At 40.5% G+C, this 20469-nt stretch overlaps 1 protein-coding gene across 9 annotated transcripts in view; it reads right to left on the bottom strand.

The window, feature by feature from the left end:
- Positions 1-20469, bottom strand: part of ABCC5 (ATP binding cassette subfamily C member 5) — an 81329-nt gene that overhangs the window by 57678 nt on the left and 3182 nt on the right. For 7 of the 9 annotated variants that reach the window (XM_060419847.1, XM_012098084.5, XM_060419856.1 and 4 more), the window contains exons 2-5: positions 20289-20465; positions 3224-3381; positions 2266-2421; positions 1484-1631 (exon numbers count right to left, since the gene is read on the bottom strand). In XM_060419847.1, the coding sequence (XP_060275830.1) occupies positions 1484-1631; positions 2266-2421; positions 3224-3381; positions 20289-20417 (591 nt within the window). In that variant the 5' untranslated portion in view covers positions 20418-20465. The remainder of the gene's footprint in view (positions 1-1483; positions 1632-2265; positions 2422-3223; positions 3382-20288; positions 20466-20469) is intronic. The other 2 variants (XM_060419861.1, XM_042233784.1) reach the window with 1 other exon arrangement.

The raw sequence follows: 20469 nt of genomic DNA, 5'->3' as shown, positions 1-20469 counted from the left end.
AACACAGGCCTTAAGGTGCTGTTTCATAAAGAGAGTGAAGAAAAGGAAAAGCGTGCTGCTGTTTTCCTATTGAAGGAAGGCTCTCAGCTTTCCCTGGCATTGAGGACACTTTACTAGAGATTAGTAGTCCAGTGCACAGTGCCTTAAAAGACAGCTGAAAGAATATGCAGGTGCTCAAGGGAGTGACTGTAAGGCCCCCAAGCTGAACAAGCATAAGTAACTTTTTTTCCCAAGTGAAAAATTAAAATCCCAACAATATGGAATTTTGGTGTGGGGGGGGGAGGTGGGAGAGCCAATGAAATTCTAGCATTGACCAAACAGAATCAAGGAAGCCTGTATACCACGCTACCCAGCTGAAAGAATTCTTCGAAAGATCAGAGCAGCCACCAGCCCTGTAGTGAAACAATGACAGAAGCTCTTCTTGGGGGAAGCTGGTCCTATGAAAACGTTTGCCATTTTGGTCAGTGACATGATATTCAGGTACATGATCCCTCTTACTTAAAAACTTATACCAAAGTGTGTTAGTTGGTCAATAATAAGAAACCCAATACCAGAAAAGGAGTGTTCTCTGCTTCAGAAAAGAGATCAAAACTTTTTAAAGGCATCAAACATTAAAAACAAAAAACAAATGAACAAACAACAACAAAAAGAGAACATAACAGAAAAATTGCAAATTAGTTTTACCTAATTACCATGCATCTTAGGCCCATACTTACCAAAACCATGAACCTCCAGCTTACCCACACACGGAAAATGCACAGAATAAGGAGTACTACTGCTCCGATGCCTCAAGGCAAATATGTAGAAAATAGATTTAATCAAAGTCTCAAGTGTAAGGGCAGCACAGTGGGTGTAAGAAACAGGTGTCCAGAGAACAGTGTGACGGTCACTCTTCTCTCCTACTCTGCTTCAGCAACACTAGAAAAACCAGAGCTGCCACCCCAACACCTGCTACGCAGCTTACACTATAAACCAAAACTGAAAATGAACTTCAGGTTAGACTCTAAAAATCTCAACAGTCCTCCAGCTTCTTGAGGGCTCCTTTGCCACAGAACCGGCAAACACGTGACAACTCTGCCTCCAGACCTTCGCTGCATCACCAGCACCAACTCGACAGCCTACGCCACACAACGCCACTCACAGCACAGCAAGACACACTGCCTGAACCAGGACTGTTGTTTCATGTCAACACACAGCACAGCAGCATGGTCCTGTGCAGAAACGGAATCACTCAGCTTCACCCCCACCCCAGGGAAGCAAGCCAGTTCCGCTTCATCTCTGGTAACACGGCCCCCTCATCCTTCCAGTTTTCACAAACCACTATTCACTCAGTATCAGCTGTCCCCTGGCAACAGACCTGGAGGATCTCTAAGGTTGCTAACTAGCCCAAAGGTGAGCACAACCCCTGAAACAGAATTAAGAATGTTAGAGCTGGCCATGGCCGGGCCCCTGGAGACTGTCAGAAAGGATGGTTAGGACTTACTGGTCCACTGAAGCCTGCCAGCTGCGTGATCATCAGGCACACGATGGAGAGGATGAGCCTGGTGCGGCAGAAGGTCCACACAACCCTCCGGAGGGAAGCAGCGCCGGGCCCAGCTTCATTCAGCTCTTCTTGCCACAGTCTCTCTAGTCTTAACAAGGGCACATATCCTCCGTTACACATCTTTCCAGGGAATACACATACCCAAGCCTCCCTGCTGCCCCCACTCACACCAGTCTCTCCTTTAAAGTTATGTACAGAGTCTTCACCTTCTGGGGAAAAAAGACCCTTCCTGGTAACCACATATTTACCCTGTATAGGCAGCCTCTCAGGATTCAGAAAATTTGATGAGAACCAAAGTCTTCCCTTCCACCCACAAAAATTATCCCTGAATAGAATCTGTCTTTCTCAAGGGTCCCCAACCCTTGCTGAAGGATCCTCTGGTAAAGTATAAAGTTGTAAACTAGATTTTAATCATGACAATCGGCTACCACAAAAATGTACTCTGTCACAAGGCAGCAACATAATCTCCCTGCAGACTCAGGAAGAGAAGCGGGGCTGAGAGAGAGAGAGAAAGCCCGTAGTTAAAATAGGATTCAAGGTAAAATAGGAGATAAAGCAGAAGAGCAAAGAGAAAGTCACCCCCAGGCTCCCCTCCCTCTATAGCACAGCTCAAATCCTAAAAAGACTCAGAGTTCTGAACGTGGCACTGCCAGACCCACACTCCTAGCTCAGGCCCTACATATCCAGTCTGTGGGAGACGAGGGTGGACCAGAGACGCCTACCTTCTGCAGTTCACCTCGGAAGACTCATGCTTGGACAAAGACCACACATCCTCCATTAAGAGCTCCCCCTTCTTGTGGGCTTTGCGAGCCAGAGGAGAAAGCCAAGAAAAAGTCATACAGGAGAAGAGCCCAGCATTGTCCACTGGGTGCTGGTGTCTGAGGAGAGAAAACCCAGAGCACAAAACTGTCAACACACATGGAGAGGCTAGCCAACACTTAAAATATGCTGTTTTGTTAGTATACAGCACTCTTAACGATGGAAACAGTGAGAGACTTTATTTTTTAGGTTCCAAAATCACTGCAGTTGGTGACTGCAGCCATGAAATTAAAAGATGCTTGCTCCTTGGAAGAAAAGCTATGACCAACCTAGACAGCATATTAAAAAGCAGAGACAATACTTTGCCAACAAAGGTCCATCTAGTTAAAGCTATGGTTTTTCCAGTAGTCATGTATGGATATGAGAGTTGGACTATAAAGAAAGCTGAGCACCGAAGAACTGATGCTTTTGAACTATGGTGTTGGAGAAGACTCTTGAGAGTCCCTTGGACTGCAAGGAGATCAAACCAGTCAATCCTAAAGGAAATCAATCCTCAATATTCATTAGAAGGACTGATGCTGAAGCTGAAGCTCCAATACTTTGGCCACCTGATGTGAAGAACTGACTCACTGGAAAAGATCCTGATGCTGGGAAAGATTGAAGGCAGGAGGAGAAGGAGCAACAGATGATGAGATGGTTAGATGTCATCACTGACTCGATGGACATGAATTTAAGTAGGCTCCAGGAGCTGGTGATAGACAGGGAAGCCTGGCATGCTATAGTCCATGGGGTCGCAAAGGGTCGGATATGACTGAGCGACTGAACTGATACTGATGACTAAACTCAAGTTTCCCCAAATAATCTTAGCCCAAATTTTTCTGGTGCTTCACAGACAGGCCATTAATTAGCAGAACCTCTTACTTGGAAGTGGTCCGGATGGGCTTCAGAACACTTAAGCTATGATGGTACTTTCCCTTGGGATGTTCCTCATCCAGGATTCTGAGCTGAGAATGCATGGAGGGGTCCAGGGAAAGGCCTTCCGCTCGGGCTGCTGTTTCCAAGGCATCCTGGCAATCCAACTGTTTCAACAGAGAGGGAGAAAAGGCAAAGCACAGTTAATGAACATGAGAGAATCAGAGAGGACCAAATCTACTGACACAACAGCTCAAACTGCAAACTTGATTCATCTCATCCAGGAAATCCCAAGGGTCAGGAAGTTAAACACTCACTTGTGTGATATGAACTCACTAAGGAACATTCAACCGGATATTTTAAAACTTCTATACTAATAGACTTCATTTATTATTATTATTTGAGCACTTTCAGAAAAACCGACCAGAAAGTACTGAGCTCCCATAGACCTCCTCACCTACCCTCTTCTCCTCCGTAATTAACATCTTGCATGAGTGCACTACATTTGCCACAAGTGATGGGCCAAGACCGATATGTTATCACTAACTGAAATCCACAGTTTATATTAGGATTCACTCATTGTGTTGTATGTTTTAAAATTTATATTTTTATCACCAAAATGTTTTATCTTTCATTTCCCAATACAGACTGAGAGTCAATTACTTCACTACTAACTGCAAATTCTATTGCCTATTTTCTATGATAAAAAGTTAACAATCAACACCCCTCCCCACTAAACAGCTCTGTCAGGCAGAAAAACCCAGAATGCACACATGCCTCCCCCCTCTCTCTCTCTTGTTAGCAACAAGGAGTGCAGAACTGGGGCTCTCACCCTGGCTGCCCAGCTAAAGAGCTCCTCTCCAGACTTCCACAAGCAGAGGGTCTCATGGGTAGAAATACAAAGTTATACATATTTACTACAAAGTTTATAAAAACCAATTAACCATATTAATAAAAATGCATGTAATTCAAACTCTGACTATGGCAGAAGAGGGTGGGCCAAAAATCTGGACACATCTAAGATTTTTGCCTGTTCATTCTAAAAGTAACCCCAAATTACTTTTTTTTAAATTTTATTTTATTGAAGTGTAGTTGATTCATAGTAGTGCATTAATTTTTACAGTAGAGCAAAACGACTCAGTTATGCATACACATTCTTTCTTAAAAACTTCTGTATTGGGGTATATATCTGATTAGCAAACAATGTTGTGATAGTTTCAGGTGAGTAGAGAAGGGACTCAGCCATACATATACATGTATCCATTCTCCCCCAAACCCCCTCCCACCCAGGCTGCCACATTAACCATTGAGCAGAGTTCCATGTGCTATACAGTAGGTCCTTGTTTGTTATTCATTTTAGCAGTGTGTACATGTCTGTCTCAAACTCCCTAACTACCTCTTCCCCCTCCAGCAACTGGAAGCTCGTTCTGGAGGTCTGTGAGTCTGTTTCTGTTTCATAAGTTCATTTGTATCATTTCATTTTAGATTCTACATATAAGGGATGTCATATGATATTTCCCCTTCTCAGTATGACTTACTTCACTCAGAATGATAATCTCTAGGTCCATCCATGTTGCTGCAAATGGCACTGTTTCATTCTTTTCAATGGCTGAGTAATATTTTATTGTATATATGTACCACCTTTTCTTTATCCATTCCTCTGTCAATGGACATTTAGGTGCTTTCATATCTTAGCTTTTGTAAACAGTGCTACAGTGAACACTGGGGTGCATGTATCTTTTGGGATCATATTGTTCCCCAGATATATGCCATGGATCATAGAGTCACAAAGATCCCCATACAGAGTGGGATCAAAGGGTCACACGTACATATTCTTCCTCATATTCTTTTCCATTATGGTTTATCACAGGATATTGAATATAGTTCCCTGTCCTATAGGGCCTTGTTGTTTATCAACCCAAAGTGACTTCCGCAGTTACTGTTACAGAAGCAGAACCATTCTTTTCCTCATGAAAGGGTTTATAAGGAACCTTACTCTTTTCTGACATTCTCACAAATATTTCTAGCAATTATTGTGAACTAGCAAGAAAGAATAGACTCTTGGATCAAGAAAAAGTTAAGTGGTGTAGCACCTAACACACTGGACCTTACACAAAGTGGAGTCTCTATTTTCACACACTACCTCTTTTACACACAGAAGAGAAGCAACTCAAATATTAAGAGGCAGTTATTTAGTAAGTCTTACAATAGCACAGTGTGCTATCTCTCCAACTTTATTATTCTTCCTTTACAAACCTGGTTTAGCTGTTCTAGATCTTTTGTATTTCCAGGAGAACCAAGTTCAAGAGTTAGGAGAGTTTTATAAACATCTTTGGACAGTACAGAATCAGAAAAGGAAAACTTGGGGGGAATTTCCTGGCTGTCCAGTGGTTAGGACTCTGAGCTTCCACTGCAGGGGGCACAGGTTTGATCCCTGGTAGGGGAACTAAGATCCCACATGCCACATAGTATGACCAATAAAGAAAGAAAGAAAGAAGTATCAAAGCTTATGTTTTTTTTTTTAAAAGAAGACTTGGTATGCCATCCATTAGCATTCTTATATAAGAATGGCATAGTAGCATTAAGAGAAAACTAAAATCTTCACATCTTATTTAATTCATTCTTTCAACAAATAACTTACAGAGCACCTATATACAAAACTGTCCTAGATACTGGGAATAAAAGTATTCCAATTTCTATCTTTATAGTACACTGATTTCATTTTATTCATCTCTAAAATGCCTAGTTTCATCAAAAGCTATGAAAAGAAAAGTGAATGGATTTAATGATAACAACAAACAAAAATTGATCTTAATGCATGAGTTTTGTTCCTTTGACTATATGCATGATGTCATGTTCTACCACCTTCCGGGTAGTTACTTCCCATAGTGGAGAATGTGAAATTCAAAGTTCTCTAAAAACACTCAGATGAGAGCAGACAGGCGAGGTTTCACTCCCCCAGGCATATCATGAGTGCTACACCAGCATGAGAAAACGCCTGTAACATATCAAGAGACTGAGGGCTCTTGTACTGTTTTTGATTTTCATACAAGGCATTCAGTATAATTTTATCCTGACAAAGAAAAACCCCCATAAAAGTAGTTGAAAAGTGGCTAAATTAATTCTCATATTTTCATATAATAATAACACATGGAGTAGGAATGACCACTGTAAGGGTATGGAAAAGTCTATATTGTTAATCTAAGACAACTGAAAGTTATCATTCTAAGCAACCCACTTAATAAGTTACATCATATTTTTGCTATTCTTTCCTAAAGAATAGCTTTAGGAAAACTGCTTCTTAAACTGTCAGTCTTGTTGCCATATCCTACTCACTGCCTAGATAACAACGGTGAAATATTTGTTGGAGATGATAGGATCCACGCAGAATCCTGTTTTAAGTCCTGCTCCATACTTGCCCCCAGCTCCTTCAAAGACAGGACTCTCAAAACAGTAAGTAGCAGGTGTTTAGCTCCTGGCAAGAATTCTTGAATGATAAAACAACACTATCAAGAAAACCAAGACAAAACCCCCTTACTCCAATAAAACTATACTCTCTATGATCTTAAAGTATTTACACTCCTTAGGCCACTGTGGGATTTTCCCATAGTTGGAGGCCTCTGTGAAGTATAGTGGTTTTGCATATGGATTCTATTTTCTTATTCTTATAATTTAGTTTATATATTTATTTTTGGCTATGCTGGGTCTTCATTGCTGCATGTGGGCTTTCTCTAGTTGCTGCAAGCAAGGGCTACTCTCCTTTGCCGTACGAGGACTTCTCATTGCGGTGGCTTCTCCTGTTGTGGAGTACAGGCTCTAGGGCATGCAAGCTTCAGCAGTTGCAGCCCACAGGCTCAGGAGTTGTGGCCTGAGGGTCCTAGAGCGCATGGGCTTAGTTGCTCCGTGGCATGGGAACCTTCTTGAACCAGGGACTGAACCCGTGTCCCCTGCATTGGCAGGTGGATTTTATCTACTGTGCCACCAGGGAAGTCCCTGCACATGGCTTTTAGAAGATAAGATATGGGCTCACAGGCTGATTCTGCCACCAACTTTCTGCATATTACCAAGTCACTTTAAGCTTCAACTTACTCATTTTTACAATGGTACATGCACCTACCACAAAGTGTTGAGAAGAATGAATTAAAGTGAAAGTCACTTAGTTATGTCTGACTCTTTGCAATCCCATGGACTATACAGTCCATGGAATTCTCCAGGCCAGAATACTGGAGTGGGTAGCCTTTCCCTTCTCCAGGGGATCTTCCCAACCCAGTGACTGAACCCAGGTCTCCTGCATTGTAGGTGGATTCTTTATCAGCTGAGGCACCAGGGAAGACCACAAAGTGTTGAGAAGAATGAATAGGATAATGAAAAGTGTTTAGCAAAATATTGGGTATAAGTATTAAACAAACATTTAATACATATTAATTACACACCAACTGATCCACCTGATAAATCTTATGGACTATCTCAACCATTCCTCTTTCCTTTAGCTTTCCCTAATTGTTTCAAGATTAGGGAATTCATTTCCTCCTTCCTATCTCTTCCCTGTACTACACCACTGCAGTGGGATGCTTCTGGCAAGAGAAGAGCTCCTGGAGGGCAAGCTGACTAATTCTTGTTTGTATCCCTGGCCCCTGGCTCAGTATACGGCCTGGCACCTATTATGCAAATGTCAACTAGAATATCTCAATATTGCTCCACAGTCTGCATTATCATCATTTAAAGCTACATGATATACCACTAAGAAATCTTCTTAACCAATACACTTCTAATGTTTTGTGTATTATTAACAGTGTAATAAACAATTATACTTTATTTTTCTCTTTCTGGATTATTTAGGATAAATTCCACCAGTGGGATTATAGGATTAAAAAGTATAGCTCCTAGCAACTAGACATATATCCAGTTTGCTTAATTACTCATTATAAAATGTGTATTACAGTGATATTGCAAAAGAGAACTTCTATTAGCTTTAGTACTTTCAGTTCTATTTTGTCGACTCAAGGCTGCCTTTGTCCTACCTACTCTGGGACATTAGCAAGAAATAGAGGAAGTTAGGACAGCCTTCTTTGTCTGCAGCCAGATCTCATGACTAGCATATATCTGTAAAGGCAAACCACTTACTTGAAGGTGATGGGAAAATGTGGACAAACGAACTTATAACAAACCAATATGGCATTTACTGTGTGCCAGGCATTGTTTTAAATGTTTTACAGATACTAACTTCCTATAATTCTCACAATTACCCTATGAGGTAGACACTCTCATTCCCCTGTCTTACAGCTGAGGAAACTCTGAAATAACAACAAAGACTTGAAGAGATCTTTAAAAAGCAGAGATTGAATCCAGGCTCCAGAGTTGAGGCTCTTAATTACTAAGCTATGTGCCTTTCAAAGAAAAAACAAGCAAATAGATCATTACTGTATAAGATGACCTCGAATGTATCTTTATAGACAGCCAGCTCGCCTCTCTTTCCCAGGGTGAGTATCAGATTAAAATAAACTCTGACTCTCCAAACTAACCTCATTATAAGCAAATGGTACTTTCCAAAGTCAAAATCACAAATACATGATTAGAACACTAGACTATAAACAGATGAGTTTACTTAATTGCAAAAGTGCACTTCCAGGTGGTTTTTCAACCAAAGATGAGTAGATGCTAACAGATGAATACATTACAGACTGATATTTTAAAATAAAGTAAAAGCATATTTATATCACCCTGCTAGTAACTGCAAAGATGTCACAAATGTCTAATTGTATCTGGCTGGATGCCTAACTTCTCTTTCTTTCTAGGCTTTCCAAAAGAAGTTTACCTGGCTAAGCAAGTCGAGCGAAAAAAAAATGTCTATTTAAAGTAAAAACAAAATATATTCTACTATATTAACATTCTGTAAAGCAAGTTATCAATGTTCTAAGACTGACTGGATTAAAAATGGAAATGAACCAAGAAAACTGACTCTATATACTCAAGCTATATAGGCTTGCTATATGAATACATAAATAATATAACAGGGTAGGGAAATATGATTCAGTGGATATCACTGGGACAAATAAAAAACAGAATGGAGATGAACTGAGATTCATGTTTCATATCATACATTAATCCATCTAGGATTAACCCTCAAAGTTACATTAAAATGGTGAAATAAACAGAAGAGAATTAAATAGCATTCTAGCACACTGATGGAAGGAAAATAGTCTCCATCTTCCCCCAAAGTCAGAAACTTACCAAAGGCAAAATGGATGGCTTGTATATAAAAAGGAAAACTTTCTGTGTAATGAAATTAGCACAAGAAAAAGGAGAATGCAGCTAAAAAAGTGACCAGGTAACTAACATAATATTTTGAACAGTCAGCTTTTACTGAAAAACATGTTTTACCCATCCATTCAGTATTTATTGAGGGACCTACAACACGCCAGGCACAGCTCTGGGTGCTGGGGAAACAGGAGTGAAAAAACAGACTCACACCTCAAAATCACTGCTTTCATGCAGGTTATAGTCTAGTATTTATAAAAGTTCAAAATCCAGAATAATCTACTAAATTGATTCAAAAGTGTCCATCTCTCACCCTCTAAATTCAATGTCACCAAGCAAGAAATTAAACTTAAATTTTAAGATACAATTATACATACCTTAATATCAGTAGAAATAGAGATAAAATCCAAGCGAACAAAGAGGGAAACATAAGAAAACATACATCTGAACCTTGACTGGATTTCTAGTGAGTTGCTGGCAGGTAGTCAGGGAAACCAGGGAAGGCAATGGCACCCTACTCCAATACTCTTGCCTGGAAAATCCCACGGACGGAGGAGCCTGGTGGGCTGTAGTCCATGGGGTCACGACTGAGCGACTTCACTTTCACTTTTCACTTTTATGCACTGGAGAAGGAAATGGCAGCCCACTCCAGTGTTCTTGCCTGGAGAATCCCAGGGACGGGGGAGCCTGGTGGGTTGCCATCTATGGGGTCACACAGAGTCGGACACGACTGAAGCGACTTAGCAGCAGCAGCAGCAGTCAGAGAAACAAACTGGTCACATGTAACACTTTATACATGCTTTGTCTTCATAATATCACTGTAGAAAGAAAATTCTCCCCAAGAAAAGATATAATTTAAACCCAATGGTATACAGGGGACTAGATGCTTAATAGAAGATTAATGGTTAAACCACAGTAGATTGACACTCCAGTGCAATGTTGTCCAACAGAAAAAAATATAAGACACAAATGTAATTTAAATGTTTTAGTAGCCATACTAAAAAGGGAAGAGAAACAGGTGAAATTAACCATAAGAATATACCTTAACCCAATATATACAAAATAGTATCTTTTAAACATGTAATCAATAAAAAATTACAAGGTATTTTATATTCTTTTTTGGTTCTAAGTCTTTGACACCTGGTGCATGTGTTCTATATGGCAGATCTCAATTCGGACTTTCCACATTTCCAAGGCCCAACAGCTGCCTGTGGCTGGCAGCTACAGTGTTGGATAGTGTAGCCTAGTAATCGTCAACTGAGGAGGATTTTTGCTTGCCCAGGAGACATCTGGTAATGTTTGCAGACATTTTGGTCATAACTGTGCATTCAGTGGGTAGAGGCCAGGGATGCTGCCGAGCAGCCAACCAGGCACAGGACAGGCCCCCACAACAAAGAAGGATTTAGCCCCCAAATGTCAGTAGTGCTAAGGTAGTCCAAGAGAGCTAAACTTAGCTCACATGCTAGTATTCGGTGTATGCTGACCTAGGGAAATGTGTTTTATGGCCTATTTGTTTTTTATATTACAATGCTTTAAGTCAGTTTTAGAAGTAACTTCTTAAGGCTTCTCTTGAGATGCACTAATTTTTCTGTATTGCTCCTAAGGAGCTTTGCAGACTGAAGGGCTCTCCATGGACAGAGGACACAGCCACAGAAGGCATCCACAGCAGCTGATTCATTCCAAAGGGAAAAATACTGCTTGATCCAGGAGTTGAGAAAACATTCAACAAAGAAATTACTGCTGCTGTTTGTATCTTCCTGAGGACTCTGGCTAGGAGACTCAGGTGGAGCAGGGTGAGGACGCTGGGGAACCGAAAGGGGACAGTGAAATTTAGATTCAGCCACTGTTCGAATAAAGGTCAGGGAAACACAGAGCCATTTATATGCCCATCGGGTGAAGAAAGTAAGGAACTTTCGATCCATAAGCAAACAGAGATACTTGCACAGGGGCCCTCCCTCCTCTGTGCTCCAAGACCATCCCCAGGGCTGTGATAACAGGCTCACTGTCACACCACAGGGCTTCTGCCTATCTAGTTTGTCCATTTCATTTTAACAGGCTGCCAGAGTGGAATGTCTGCTGAAAGGGCAACCTCGGGCTTCCCCCTGCCTGGAGGCCCCTGGGACAAGATACCAAGGGCTGATGGTCATTCCTCAGGCTGAACAGTTCCTTCCTGACAGCAAACAGCAGGGTAGCCTTCTGAACGAAGCCCAGGGGCTGAGGAACCAACCAGGTGCACCTCTCTGCTTCCAAGGGGATTAAAGGTTACAATACTCCAGTCTGACCCACCCCACAAAGAAAGCCGCCCTAGGGGCACAATCAGAATGGACTTGCCTCAAAAGCCTAGAGCATATTTTTCTCCTCAATTCACAAGATATTAACAAAAATACAGAATGGATAGCGGTAGGTGTCCCACTCCATAAACATTTAGAAAGACAAACATTTAAGGGAAGCTGTTACAAAGGTAACAGTTTTCAAAGAGACTCAAAATGTTAAAAGTTAAAGAAAGAGAAAGTTACATTTTATTTTAAATTTAAAAAGAAATGAAAAAAGCTGATGCCCTTCCAAGAACATCTGACTTCAGGCTTTCCCATCCTCCCTCTCAATAAATTAACACCACAAAGGACAATTCCCCCAGATCTCAGCAATTTCTTATTCCAATGCATAATTAACAAGATCCCGATCATCTCAAGCATTTCCCTTAAGAAATTCCAGAGAGTGGCCACTTCAGTCTAGAGGGACAGCAAAATTTCAGAATGCAACCTTCACAGGAAGGAAGCATAATATATTAGAAATGGCTCACTAGTCAGAGTTGGGGAACCTGCTAACCTCAGTCTTATTGCTCAGTGGCTATGGATTAATTTGTACCCCAGCTCACTCATTTGTAACTAGGCTGTATTACCCTAATGTCCAGGATCTTCTATTAATACAATCCACAAGTATAAATACGTAAAACCAGTGGATATGCCTTGTTACCACCATGGTAAAACAGGTGTTTTTCCGCACCTCATAATCTAGCATTACCCCAGAATCAGGAGAAAAACTGGAGGGCTTTCAGTTTTTCATAAGCTAAATTCCAAGAAACTTTCCCCAAGTTCCTATTACATCGGGGGATGAAATTAACTTTGTTATTACAATGATAAGGTTTCAAAGGATAAACTGAAAATAAATCTCAGAAGAAGAAGGGAAACACTCGGAGCCCCACTGGTTGAGGGGATGGAAGAGACGATCCTGTGAGATCTAGGGAAGAGGTTCTCGGCGCTGGTAACACATTAGGATCACCAGGGCAGCTTTAAAAAGCACTGATTGCCAGAGCATGACCCCAGAGACTGGTTTAATTTGTCTGGAGTGTTAGTATCTTTTTTTAACATTCTTCAAGTGATTTTAATATGCAGCCTAAACTGAGAACCACCAATGTAGATAACAAAATGTTGGTATTTTACATTTGACAAAATCCCTTGAAGACTTTCAGGCTTTAGCTTAAGAAAAAAAAAAAAGCCAAAATATAATTTGTAAATGAAACTCCCTTCAGTGCCCAGTACTGTGTGTGCCTGTGTTAAATGCCTCAAATAAGACATGAGTGGGTCCACTACGTGACCTGTACTGGAGAGCAGGCTGGAAGCGCTGACAATAGTGAGATGCAAAGTAAAGGTGAGTATTTGGGCAGTTGGCCTATTTTTCCACTGTGAGAATACATTTAAGGAAACTAAGTAACTGCCTAACATCATACCTGCTTTAGTCAACAGAAATTGTCATTTGATATCTAATAAGAGTTGATTCTTTGAACAGCTAATTCAGAAAATAATCTTAAATAATTTTAAAAATATGGCATCTAATTATCTAAATAGGTTAACTCACAAAAAGGGGGGTAAGGGGGGAAGGGATCGACTTAATAAGATTAATTCTACTAATTAGTGGACTTTTGTGCACTAAATTAACTTCATATTAGTCTGTAACTTTGATACTGAGAGGTTCAACTATTGCAAAGACTTACAGAGGCCCTGTTCCCTGTTCCTGGCATTGGCCTTTTTTATTTTTGATTAAGAGAAAGCGAGGGACAGAATGGTGAGACATTTTAGAAAGCATTAGCACAAGTCTGCGTATGCATGCTCAGTCTTTGTGACCCCATGGACTGTAGCCTGCTAGGCTCTTCTGTCCATGGAATTTTCCAGGCAATAACACTGGAGCAGGTTGCCATTTCTTTCTCCAGGGGATCTTCCCAAACCAGGGATTGAACCCATGTCTCTTGCATCTCCTGCATTGGCAGGTGAGTTTCTTTACCAATACATCACCTGGGAAGCCCCAGTACAAGGCTGCTGCTGCTGCTGCTGCTGCTGTTGCTGCTGCTAAGTTGCTTCAGTCGTGTAGCCTTCAGTACAAGGCTACCTCAAAGCAAAATCCAGGTTTCAATGAAAAATTTTTCATTAACCATTTGTCACTTCCAAGTTATAGATTTTAACAAAATAAAGGCTTGAGTATTTAAAATTGCTTGAAAAATACGCTGCTAGTTCCAATACTTTTCTTCCCTTTTGACAGAAAGCTCCTTTAACTCGTGCCAACAAGCTATATTTATCCCCCTTAAGCAGCATTTCCTAGCTAAGAAGCAGCAGCCGTGCTGCAGATGGCGTAAAAGAGCTCATGATCAAGGCAGCAGGCCAACCTCAGGAGACCTGCAGGCTCTAGACTCAGTCACCATGCAGGAAAGCCACCTGGGCTCTGCACCAATGGCAGCGCTGTTGTCATCCCCAGCAGAGAGCTCCAGGCTGCTATTGGAGACCAACATCTGGCACCTGACCAGAGACCGTATCATACCGTACTAAGCTCTATAAAGCTTTATAGATGCCTTGAGGGAAAAGAGGGTAGGGAGGCAGGTGTTCTTACTCATCCTATTACTGACTGTTCAGAAAATATGCTGAGTCACTGAGTACCAATCAAGAGAAAAATAATGCAGAGACTGCAATACTAATCTCCTTCACCCCGCTCTCCTTCCTAACAGCAAGGAGACTCACAGGTAATATTTTTGACGCTGAAAACACAAGGGCATAGAAAAATTCACATACCTTTCATCCATAAAGAAGAGCTTTCAGAGTCAAATTTTGTTAAAGTACTAAACAAAACTATTTTATGACAACAATAGTTGTCCCTAGGTAGAGGTGCTAGGGTTGATTTTATTTTTTTCTGTAATCTTCCATAATCTGCTCATTTTCTGCAAGAGACCATAATTCTTTCATAATAACATATCCTAGAATCCTATTTCTTGGTAAGAGATTACTATTCACATCCTTGTCTCTAGCATATAACTTGAGCTCACCCAAATAGTTCTTCCACTCACTAATCACAAATACTCCAACCAAGGCTAAAGTGTCAGCCGGACACAGAACTAAAGGAGACACTTGGTGAAGGTCACTGGACTCTGTGAATACTTGCTTTGTTACTTTGCCTAGAGGCAGAATATTCTAACATGGGTAGAAAGCAAATTCCACCAGTGGTACACTTGACAGAAAGGACAAAAAGAGTAAAGTAGTAAAGGCCCATGAACTTTAGTTGACTACTCCTTATTTTGTCTGTTTCCTCCTTTCTTAGTTAGATTAGACATGCTAGGGGAAAAACAGTCACGCTTGGCTTTAGCCTGAGCACAGTGAGAAAACCAGCACCACCGAAAAAGAGCTTATAAAAGCATCACAGAGCTTTGTCTTATTTTTGCTTCAATTTTAATTTAAAGCAACTAAAATACCAACTCCTTGGCCTGTTATTCAAGAACACAAATCATCTTCCTTGCTGTCTACCTGAAACTATCATAACATTATTAATCAGCTATGCTCCAACATAAAATTAAAAGTTTGAAAAACAAACAAAAAACCCCACTGGCCTTTTTTAAAATGAGAAAAAAAAAAAAATCCACCAAAATAAACTGCAGATTTAGCAAAAAAACAAACAAACAAACAAACAAACACATACACACATCATCTGAAACTCATGATCAAGCCCTCTATATCTATGACTTCACACTTGATGCTCAAAGCCAACAGTTCTTTGGTTGGCCTACCCACAGCTTGTTGGTTCTACCCACAGCTCTTTCTTCCACCAGGCATGTTCTTCATTTCTCCAAATTCTACCTGTTCTTCAAGTCTCCAACCAAATTCTACCGCCTCCTGAAGTCTTCCCTGATCTCAGAGACTGAGGAATTCTTTTCTTCTTGTTAATTTCCACAGCATCTAAATTTTAGTAATCTACATACATGACTATGAGTTGAAGCTTCTAGGGAGGGCAGGCAGGGCCAGCCTCAATTTATCATCATGTGCACCAGAACACTTCATTCAGGGCTGTGTGTACATCTTGGAGAGTGCTCAAATGTTTGCTGAATTAAAAAAAAAAAAAGAATATATATCACATCTTAAACCAACCAGAGTTGGTAGAGTTATGTGATCAACATGTACATATCTGAATGCAATTATAAGAAAAGGATCTATGCTCAGAGAGTCACGCCTCAGACACGGGAACAGTGTTAAGGAGTGATCTGGACATAAATCTTCACGTTAGTTGAAATAATGCCAGCCTAACACCAGCCAAGATTAGTACTTAGGCTCAAAGAACTAACAGCACCAGAAGGCACCCCTATTAGCACTTCAGGATTAAAGGATGTCTGCAAATCATCAAGTTGTGTGTGGCCACAAGCTTTACCTCAATAGTCTTGAACAAAAGGAAGGTGTGAAAATCCATTATTTTAACTAGCTCTAAGCAGATGTGACTGGAGAAGGCAACGGCACCCCACTCCAGTACTCTTGCCTGGAAAATCCCATGGACGGAGGAGCCTGGAAGGCTGCAGTCCATGGGGTCACTGAGGGTCGGACACAACTGAGCGACTTCATTTTCACTTTTCACTTTCATGCACTGGAGAAGGAAATGGCAACCCACTCCAGTGTTCTTGCCTGGTGGGCTGCCATCTATGGGGTCGCACAGTCAGACATGACTGAAGTGACTTAGCAGCAGCAAGCAGATGTGATACAAATATCTGAAGGTGTGAATGATTAGAGCAATTTTCCCAAAGAGTATTCCAAAAGATTTGGTCACAATATTAGGAAAGGGGCAAGCTATATACTCTGCAACTTTGCTGACAGCAAAAAAAAAAAAAAAAAAAAAAATCACCAACTTGTTTAAAATGCATTTAATAGTTGGCGCTTTACTTCTGACTTCTGTTTGACAGTTTCATGTGTCCATGTTAAACTGAACCTATCAAAGGCTAATGGTGGTGGATAAAACCTTGTTTTCCAATTAAGAGCCACAAATGTATCCTTATCTTTTGTTTCTTTGGGAGGTACTGTTTTTCATTTCTGATGGATAATAATAGGAAGAGCTGGCATCTAGGAGGTCTTGTCCCAGATTTCATCTCTACCAACTAATACAGAAACAATGGCTATGATCATAAGACACGAAACTGTAATCTCTACCCAATTATCTACTTACATTCTTAAAAAAGGTAAATGGTATGCTTTTACAGCCATTCCACTTCCCAGATACTTAAATTGTCCATTTTTATACCATCGCCGAACCAGAAATTTGTCATTTTGCTTTTTCCCTCTTAGCAAACTGCTAACACATGAGACAAGTTGAAGATGTATTTGTATCTATGAAATCTGGAGTTTTGATAGATAATATGCAAGAACATTCTAGGTGAAATGTGAATTTTTAAAAACACTTGATCATTATATATGCCTTTTAACATGTGTAAAAAAATGTTATATAAACCTATAATTCTATTCCTTAGGTCAAGACTGAGCAAAAAGAAAAAAGTTGATTAAAGGAAATAGTTTAAGTTAAAAACAAAAAAAGTTCAGAGGCTACAGGATATGGTAATAAAAACAGGAAAACAGTACCCATATTTAAAAGTTTAGGAAACATCAAAGGATAATGAAAATTAAATTCATGTGGACTCCGGAGATCTCACAAAAGTAGTTGGTATTAGCCTCCTGTTACTTCAAGATGAGGCTGAGTCACATGAAGGAAACTTTCTGTCTGGTGCCTGACTTAATAATTTAGAGGACAAAAGGCACAACAGTGACTCCACCTCCAACCCTTCTCTACCCACAGAGGAAAAGTTTCCTGCTGCCACTGCAGACCCTAATGTCAGTTCTGCTCCAACCAAATGGACAGGGCCTCTGTCCTCAGAAATTTCACAGGACCACACTCTATTTTTCCAGGTTCCATTTCTTCCTGTTTTACAAGCTAGGCATGGGCAAGCTTGCTCACTAAGGCTTCACTACATGGATGCACTAACGACTCTAAAACTTGTCCCAGCTCCATTCCTTATCTGTACTCTGTCTACTGATCACCTCATCTGGATGTACCTCAAATTCCACATGTTCAAAAGTAAACTCATGCTCACTTCCTTCTCCTTCTTTCTCTCCCATATGCTCATCAATAGCCTTACCACAGGTACCCCAATGTCTCCCTCCCTCCTTCCAGAAATACACCTAAGTCTCCCCCCTCTCCTCCATCTTCACTATTAGACTTGGATCCAGACCCCTGGTCTCTTTCACCTGGGCTGGCACAGAAGCCTCCCGACTATTCCCTGTATTCTGTCTCTCTCTCTCTCATACACATTTTTCATATACTGCCTCAAAATTAATCTTCCTAAGATAAATGAAGTCTTAAAAATCTCAGCTCAACTGCATTAGCTATTAGGTCATGCAAAGTAAAATTACAATGAGATATCAGACATACCTATCAGAATGGCTAAAATTAAATTAATAACATTAAATACTGGCAAGAATGCAGAGAAACTGGATGACTCACACATTGCTGATGGGAATGTAAAATTAAACAGTCACTCTGGAAAAAAAGAGTATTGAAGTTTTTGATAAAACTAAACACGCACTTAACATATGACCCAGCAATTACATTCCTGGAATTTACCCAGAGAAATGGAAGGTTTATTCACAAAAAAATCCTATACACAAATGTTCAGAGCAGCTTTGTTTATAATAGCTACAAACTAGAAATAACCCACATTTCCTTCAACAGATGAATGGTTAAACAAACTGTAGTCTATCTATAACGCGGAAAATACAATTGATATACAACAAATTAGATGGATCGCAAGGGAATAATGCTGAGTGAGAAAATTCAATGTCAAAAGGTTACGTACTATATAATCCCATTGGTACAGCTTTCTTAAAATGACAAAATTACAGAGATGGAAAACAGATGAGTGGTTGCCAAAGACGGGGAGAGGGCAAGGGAGGAGGCTGCGGCTCTAAAAGGGGAGCACAAGACACCCTTTTGGTGGCGCTGATTTGTACCTTGACTGTGATGGTGGTCATATGAATCTACTCGGGAAAAAACTGCAAAGAACACACACAAACAAGTGCACATGAAACTGGCAAAGTCTTAATAAAGTGGGTGCATGTTATCCCTGTCAATCAATGTCCTGTCGTGACTTTATCCTATAGGATGCAAGAGGTTACCACTGGGAAAAGCCAGATAAAGTGTGTATGGGATCTCTCTGTATTATTTTTACAACTGCATGTGGATCTGCAGTCATCTCCAAATAAAAAATTAAGAGAAAAAAACCCTTTAAATAATTTCCAGTAGTTCCCCTACGCCCAGAGTAAGATTCCTTAGCATGACATGTAGAACTTTCTCACACACCTCTTATGCCCTAGACTACTAGCTCTAAGAGCTAACATTCTTTGAGCACAGGCTATGTGGCAGGCACCATTCTAAGCATTTTATATGTATTAGCTCATTTAATACTCAAGGCATCTCATGAGTTAGGTTCTACCATTGATACTATTTTAATTCCTAAGCCACTAAGGCACAGATGACTTAACAGCTTGACAGCATCCCCACTTTATTCATCCTCTCTGACTTTTTCCAGTATAAGTGCTATACTAAATGTCAAGCATTCAAAAGATATTCAATAAATGTGTTAACATAAAGTCTGGACAAAAGGACACAGAAACGGTACAGAACTGGGACCTTAAGGATTTGACACTGATTACAGTGAATCTATGTTTCTCCAAAGTTAAGCTTGAATAGGAAAGCATTGTACCACAGACAGTAGAAACAGAAAATATCCATCAGTGAGAAAATGTTGATTAATAATAAGGCAACAGCTTTCACATAGCAGAGGGACAAGTAAGGTCAGGCTAATGAAACTCCAGTGTCAGCTGTAGAGCCATATCTTGCTCCAATTTTCACAGAACAAATACATGAACACAAACCTCAACTTCCTACCCAGCAACCCCCATTCTTTCCTATTACTTCTGCAATTCAAGAGTTTTTCCCCAGACAACGACGATGTTTCTTCCAGATTAAAATGCATATTCATTATTTCCCTTGGAGGAAATTATTCACTAAAGACTCCTTTACACTCATAGGTTTTCTTGAAAATTTCAACTGATTATCCTCCATCAATCTAAAATTGTTCCAAGTACGCTCTGAAATCTGAATGAGAATCTCCAGTTACCTTTTAAAAGCAGACAACAGAGGCAGAGGGAGGGAACAATTATAAATACAAGAAAGAAGTATAATGGTTCCTATTCTCACTGCTCCCTGCCCAGCCCTTCCCCTCCCCAACCCTGCATAAACTGTCTCCTTTCAAGCAACACCTTTTCAGAGGAGAACTCAAAGGGGAAAAACAGATGACAGGTTGAGAGCCAACCTCTTCTCCTTCACAAACAACCATAAATTCTTAACAATGACCTAAAGTCAGTAAAGAAAAGAAACTTTTTTTCAGTTATGCATTTTGTGACGAAAGAAGGTATGGTCTAGCACAGCAAGCAGATAAGGGGAGGGAATCGGGCCGGGCAACACTGACCGGTTGAGTTCTCTTGTACTTGGAGTCCTCACGGTCTCGGTGCTGCCCTGAATTGCTGGTTCTCTCCCGCACATTTCTATAACCAGGGCTGGGGATGATGTATTCTTTTCCTATGTCAATGTCCTTCATCTTCTGTGAGTGGAGGGTTCACAAACTCTTGGTTCCACTTGAGAATTCCTGG

The sequence above is a fragment of the Ovis aries genome, chromosome 1 (assembly GCF_016772045.2).
Source record: "Ovis aries strain OAR_USU_Benz2616 breed Rambouillet chromosome 1, ARS-UI_Ramb_v3.0, whole genome shotgun sequence".
In the NCBI taxonomy this organism is placed as follows: domain Eukaryota; kingdom Metazoa; phylum Chordata; class Mammalia; order Artiodactyla; family Bovidae; genus Ovis; species Ovis aries.
The sequence above is the reverse complement of the archived record's forward strand: the minus strand, read 5'-3'. Positions and strand labels throughout refer to the sequence as shown.